The 7,320-nt window shown below is 35.4% G+C and overlaps 1 protein-coding gene across 2 annotated transcripts in view; it reads left to right on the forward strand.

Annotated features, from left to right (window-relative positions):
• The window catches only part of LOC107658986 (pleiotrophin-like), a 36,843-nt gene that overhangs the window by 19,688 nt on the left and 9,835 nt on the right, over positions 1-7,320 (forward strand). The window contains exon 1 of one of the 2 annotated variants that reach the window (XM_016447743.1): positions 1,493-1,572. The exons of the other annotated variant lie outside the window; for it this stretch is intronic. Coding sequence (XP_016303229.1) covers positions 1,565-1,572 — 8 coding nt within the window. The 5' untranslated portion in view covers positions 1,493-1,564. Of the gene's footprint in view, positions 1-1,492; positions 1,573-7,320 lie in introns of those variants that run through there. 2 annotated transcript variants of the gene reach the window in all.

The raw sequence follows: 7,320 nt of genomic DNA on the forward strand, positions 1-7,320 counted from the left end.
AGCGTGTGAGTGTGTGTGTGTGTGTGTGTGTGTGTGTGTGGGCTAGAGGCTGATCAGAGCTGTCAACAACAGCCGTAGAAAGCCTGACAAGCTTAATAAACTCTAATAAGAGATGCATTTCTCTGAATTTCAGGAATTGCATTTCTTTCGCTCTTTGTTTCTTCGTAGATTGTGGGTTTGTGATGAATGTTGGTCTTACGCCGACTGTCTCTGCTTGCTTTGAGGAAACTCTGAGAGGCCTCAGCATTTACTCCTAAAATCCTTGCCTTCAGCGTTGCTATGGATATAGTATGTTAAAAACGAACAGGCCACTCTTTCTGCTCCCTTTAGGGACTTACTGCGCCTGAAGAGGGAGCTGTGCCATATATATAAAACGGACAGGCGACTATATTCACTCACTGGCCACTTTATTATGTACACCTTGCTAGTACCGGGTTGGACCTCCTTTTGCCTTCAGAACTGCCTTAATTCTTCGTGGCATAGATTCAACAAGGTGTTGGAAACATTCCTCAGACACACACACACACACTAGTTACTAGTAGTTGCAAAGACATGTCATTTTCATTTTGTTTAAAATAACTGAAATTAAAATAAGCAAAAATGGTATATATCTAAAAAATTATAAAAATCATGACAAAAACAATCAACAAAATTAATAAAACAAATTCAAAATATTAATAACAATTATTTTAAAAAATTATTGCAATGATACTAACATTTGCACACTACCAGTACAAATATAGCCGTGCAAAAAGAGTTTAAATAGGCAGCAGAAATTTTATTTTTATGCAGTATCTGACTCAGATTAATTGAGTTTTTTTGTTGTTGTTGTCTGAAAAAAACATCTTTAAAATTGATCCAAGTTTAAAATCCAATTTATTATAAACTGTCAGATCAAATTTGTAATAATTTTTATTTGTAATTTGAGACTCAATGGTTATGTAAAATCATATAATGTGTAATTATTGTTAACTTAACCTGAAACTAAAACCATAAAAAATTACAGTGCTTAAAATAAAATAAACATTAACTGAAATGAAATATATATATATTTTTGCTAGCTGCCAAGGCAACATTTCTCATTTTATTTGAACTTAATGTACTAAAACTAAATAAACTAAAATAAAAAAAAACATATAGACATATTAATAAATAAAAACTAATTAAAATGACAAAATAACGAAAACTTCAAGCTGAAATTAAAACAAAAGCAGAAAAAATAATAAAGTCTCAATAAAAATATTTTTAAAATTTGCCAAATATTGTGCAGTGAATTAGTGAACAATTGTTGAGTGATTTCAGATTTATCTAGCATATAAAACACTGAAGTGCAGCTGGAATAAACACTGAATAAACACAGGTGTTCTCGAGTACAGGTGTGAATACTGATCTACTGCAGGTGTGAGTGGCTCTCAGCTCTCACAGTAAATTGGCCTCGTGTTTGCAAGTTTACTTCTCGCTTTGTTCTCTATTAACTGATGAACACTATGGGGATGGGCATGAATCAGTTTACATTACCAAAATAAATCTTTCAGAAGCCCTAAATGCAGGCCGTGTTTTAAAGATGAAGAGGTGAGCGATGTGGGTGGGAGGTGTTAATGATGGAGCCGTTGCTCTATTTTGGATGTAATTGCTTTGTTCACGCACCTGCTTCCAAATGCACCATCTGTCATCAGCCCGATAAAAACTCACAAGACAATCCAACACGTAACGTCTAAATAATACTGCTGAGAATCGTGGTGTGGGACACGGAGACGGTAAAGACAGCACTGCTAAAGGCTGTTATTTAAATAGTTGTTGTTGTGTTGGTGTCAAAACTAAAGTACTGCCCTGCATAATTCCTGTTGGTTTTAAATATAGTAAACGAAGCAGTTTGCATTCTGCAACAATACATAGTTGTTACTTCATACTACTGGACAAAAGTTTGGAGTAACTAAGTTTTTTTTTTTTTTTTTTTACATTTTAAGTCTCTTATTCTCACCGAGGCTGCATTTTTTTGATAAAAAAATCTAGGAAAACTGTAATAATGTGAAATATTTTTACAATTTCAATTTACTGTTTTCTATGTGAATATATGTTAAAATGTAATTTATTGCTGTGAATTTTCAGCATCATTACTCCAGTCTTCATTCTAATATCATTCAGAAATATCATTCAGAAATCATTCTAATATGCTGATTTGCTGCTCTAGAAACATTTCTGATTATTATCAATGTTGAAATCAGTTGTGCTGCCCAATATTTTTGTGGAAACCATGATATGCTACCATTCAAATGTTTGTGGTCAGTAATATTAAAAAAAAAAGAGAGAGAGACATTTATAATAGTAAAGACATTTAAAATGTTACACAAGATTCTATTTCAAATAAATGCTGCTCTTTTGAACTTCCCGTTCATCAAAGAATCCTGAAAAATTATTTTCACAAAAATATGACGCATCACAACTGTTTTCAACATTGATAATAATCAGAAATGTTTCTTGAGCAGCAAATCAGCATATTAGAATGATTTCTGAAGATCATGTGACACTGAAGACTGGAGTAATGATGCTGAAAATTCAGCTTTGATCACAGAAATCAATTACGTTTTACTATATATTCACATAGAATCAGCTAAATGAAATTGAAAAAAAAAAATCATTATTTTACTGTTTTTACTGTATTTTTTATCAAATAAATGCAGCCTTGCTGAGCAGAAGAGGCTTCTTTCAAAAACATCAAAAACTTTTGACCAGTAGTATATACTGCATACAGCAGAAAGTGTAAGTGTAGTATGTTAGTGTGCTGCTGGAACACATCCCGTGTGTTTCGGGGTCGAGTGAGGCGAGGCGGCTCATCTTTGGTGGTGTTGTGCTTCCTGAAATATCCTGAAAGATGTTTTCTGTGTGTGTGTGTGTGTGAGCTAATACTCCGTCCCTCCGGCTGAACTTTTCTCTGGAGTGAAATTCATGGAAAGACACGAATGTCAAAAAGTCGATTTGCAACACACATCCCATCTATTTTCCATTTGAGAGGGTTTTGCCGGCTATGAGCTGTGTGTGTGTGTGTGTGTGTGTGTGTGTGTGTGAAGAGGCTTCTTTCAAAAACATCAAAAACTTTTGACCAGTAGTATATACTGCATACAGCAGAAAGTGTAAGTGTAGTATGTTAGTGTGCTGCTGGAACACATCCCGTGTGTTTCGGGGTCGAGTGAGGCGAGGCGGCTCATCTTTGGTGGTGTTGTGCTTCCTGACATATCCTGATGTTTTTGGTGTGTGTGTGTGTGTGTGTGAGCTAATACTCCGTCCCTCGGGCTGAACTTTTCTCTGGAGTGAAATTCATGGAAAGACACGAATGTCAAAAAGTCGATTTGCAACACACATCCCATCTATTTTCCATTTGAGAGGGTTTTGCCAGCTATGAGCTGTGTGTGCGTGTGTGTGAACTGTGAGGTGTGTGTGTGTGTGTGTGTGTGTGTGTGTGTGTGTGTGTGTGTATATAACTGTGTGAAAGTGATTTGGGATTACAGGTGCCTGGCAGGTTTATCTGAGACCCGGCGGCTTTATCCATCCGTCTGAGTGTGTGTAAGTCTGCAGACTTAGTGCTGCTCTGCACTGGGTTTCTCTCTCATCAATCTGATTGTTTGATTTGTGTCTTGTGGCTTGTGTTTACTGAGATCAGACTCCGCTGACGCTCTGACCTGCAGCATTAACACTACAGGGAAATATGGTCTGGATTTATTAGTACTGACTTCTCGCTGCATACAGGTCAGGGATTTGAAGACACTGTCAAGTGTTAAAGTGTTAAAGTTGAGTGTGTTTGTGTGTGTCGTCCTGCAGTGTTTGAGCTGCAGACATCAGTGATTCCTCAAATCATGTGTGTTACCAGTGCTGGAAGATTACTTACAAATTGTAATCCGTTACTGATTCCAAATTACATGACAAAAATTGTAGTTAGTAACGTAATCCATTACTTTACAGATAATCAGATTTGATTACTTTTAGATGACTTTTGACCTAACTTGTTTACCACATTGATTTATATTGTGTAATCGTGTACTGATATAAAAATACAAAAAGAAAAAAAAAAATGTAAAAAGTTACAAATATATACAAAAAAAGAATCTCTGCATTACATACATTTTAATGTGTTTAAAAGATGAAAGCCTCGAAAGAAATAGGAATGCATGCTTAAATGATCATTCAAATACAAATTAATGTGTTTATCAGTAGTTGATGCAATGTTGACATTTCTTAAAAATGTAAATGATTTTTGTGAATCCAGCGGTCAAATGCTGTGGCCTCATTTTTTGTGTGTAATTATAGGCACCTGATTATAGTTACAGTATATTATATAATTATAATAGTGACTGGTCTTTGTGCGAATGTCCACAAAACTGTAAGAATGTATGCAAGCGATAGGCTATTTTAGAACGCTAAGTTCAAAAGATGAAAAAGAAGAATTGGGGACAGTCGATGAATTATGAATTCTTTTTTTGCTATTGTGTAAATAATCATGTAATCAATAAAAAATTTACTTGTCTGATTACGAGTATTTTAAAATGTAATTTAATCTAATTACAAGTACTTAATTTTTGGATTACGTCATCTAGATCAGTGAATCTCAACCTTTTGGCGTACCGGACCCCAGTCCAATTCAGAACCATCCTCAAGGACCCCCAGAACAAAATTGACTCGTATCATTTGCGTCTTTGTGAGGGCCAAATGCAGTCAAGTATAATTCAAGTTAGCTGACTTGTCCAGTATTTGGCCATATCATCAGCTATATTGGATTTTTCTTTCATGGGAACATGTCATGTCAAAATATACAACATTTATACAAAAATTTATACTTTATACGGACCCCCTGGCCTTATGTCAAGGACCACTAGGGGTCCACGGACCCCTGGTTGAGAAACACTGATCTAGATTACGTGATCTCACACACACAATTGTCCGTCAGTTTTGCACAGGCAAACATTTTCATATCATATTTTCTCCAGTAAATCTAGTCTGAGTTCAGGTTGTAATGTGATCATATTGTCTATCTGAGGAAGAATAAACAAGCAACGTCATTCCAGTAATTCACAGAGATCGAAATGATGAAATCTTTAGTTATGAATTAGGTTTTCTGAGCAGCTTCCTGTCTCTCTCACTGTCTGTCAGTCAGCGATGCTTGTTGAATATTTCTATTGTTTTATAGATTCACAGCAAACTGAATTTCGGCCCATAAACAGTAAATCTTAGCACATCTCTGATTCTTATACTATAAATGTCACTAAATAAAGCAGCTGAATGCCAGTTGACCTGTTGACAGTTTGGTGTGTTAACAGCAGAAAGAACTGTGTAAACACAAGTTTTTCAGTGTAGAGAAGCTGTTAACAATTCACATTTCCTCCCCGCTCTAGCATATGCTGCCTTCAAGTCATATCGCAATTATTTTTTTATGAGATGAGCGCATATGAACACCGCTATGTTGTAATTACCAGCGGGAAACTGTGTTTTTTTCTTTGAGCTCAGACCCAGATAACAAAAGAACGTTTCGCTAACGTTCACATTAAGTTATAAAAACATGTTCTGTTTTTTAAAATGTTTTATACATTTTTTGGTTACATGAACATTAAGGCAATGTTCCATTTTATGATTTTGCAAACATTATGAGAATGTTACATTTGAATGTTATCTGGATGTTTTGAAACATTTAAAAATGAACGTTTGGTGAATGTCCAACTAAAGCATAACTAAAAATAAAACGTTTCATGAACGATGTATAAGTAATTATTTTTAGAACATTAAGGCCAGATAACTCTGAATGAACATTCTATTAATGTTACTGGAAGAACGTTTGTTCATAACTTTGAGAGAACCTTTCCAGAACATTCTGACAACGTTCCGAGTTGGAGGTGTGTCTAAATTGAATAATGGTGGACGCGGGTTTGTGCAGTAAAGCAATATAGTGAATGTTGACTCTGTTTTCTTACCCTTATTCCTCTAAAGATCTCTAGGTTCATCTTTTATCCGGTTTCTTTAGATCATCTTCTTGTTTGCTGCATTCTAACAGGTTCTGATAAGCTCCGCCCCCTGATCACTAAAAACAAACCCCCAGAACTCAACAAATCCGGGTTTGGGTCTGAGTCAGAGTAGCTGGATCAAGCATGAAGCTTTTCCTCTCAAAGCCAGACTCAGCGCGGATAAAACCCTGTCAATCACAGTGCATATGAAAACATGCCTTCCTACAGAGAGGTTTCAGACGAGCATCTGTGAGATTTACACTGTATATGACAGCATTATGTGAGGAACAGGCCCAAATTTTGATGGCACTTTTTGGCTGACCGTCTTTCACTTTCATTCTATGAAAAAAAAAATAACTCTTATGTTCCACAGAAGAAAATCACACAGGTTTCGTGTGACATGAAGGTGAGTAGATGATAACAGTATTTGGCTGTCTGGGTGCACCGTCCCTTTAAGGGCCAATGCGTCAGGCTTACACTAATCTGTCAACTGCAAATGACGAGTACAGCTTTCTTCTGTGTGTGTGTGTGTGTGTGTGTGTGTGTGTATGTGTGTGTGCGTTTCACTCTGATGGATCACGTTGTCACTCTCTCTCTCCTGCTTTTACACTGATCAATGAGCTAATGGAGTGTTAGAGCGGGATAACAGCTTTACCTCAGTGCTTTACACACACACACACACGGCCGACCCCCCTCAGGTCTTCATTCTGTAGGGGTTTGTAAGAAAGCACAAGTCATTTGTCTTGTGACACTAGTGGACTTCCTTTAGGGTCTGTGGAGGTTAAATTTGTAGATATTCATGATATCTGTCTAGTAGGATTGGAAAAAATTCACATTGAGTCACATGAGCTGAAATTAAATCAGAACGACTGGAAAATGAATTTACTGAAGGAATTAAAGTGTCACGCAAAAGAGGAATGCCATTAGTCCATCACAACAATAAAAATGGGCAAAAACAGATTGGGTATTATGAGATCTGTCCTTTACATTTATGAATTTTGCAGATGCCTTTATCCAAAGAGACTTACAGTAGTTTCAAGCTGTATATTTGATCAGTTTGTCCATTACCTGCTTCATTTAATAGGAAATGGAAGTGTTCTGTAAAATGAAAGTTAATTCAATTTTAAATTAAATGTAGAAATATTTAATTAAATATAATTTATTTTCTAATTTAATTAATAAATATATTAGTATTACTATTAAATTAATAATATTTTATTAGTAGTAGTATTTATATGAATATTTTATAGTAATTATGAATTAATTATACATAGAACCCCTTAGCAATCCCATAGTAATAATATAAAATTTATATATATATATATATATATAT

This window comes from Sinocyclocheilus anshuiensis, unplaced genomic scaffold, assembly GCF_001515605.1.
Source record: "Sinocyclocheilus anshuiensis isolate Anshui unplaced genomic scaffold, SAMN03320099.WGS_v1.1 scaffold283, whole genome shotgun sequence".
In the NCBI taxonomy this organism is placed as follows: Eukaryota; Metazoa; Chordata; class Actinopteri; order Cypriniformes; family Cyprinidae; genus Sinocyclocheilus; species Sinocyclocheilus anshuiensis.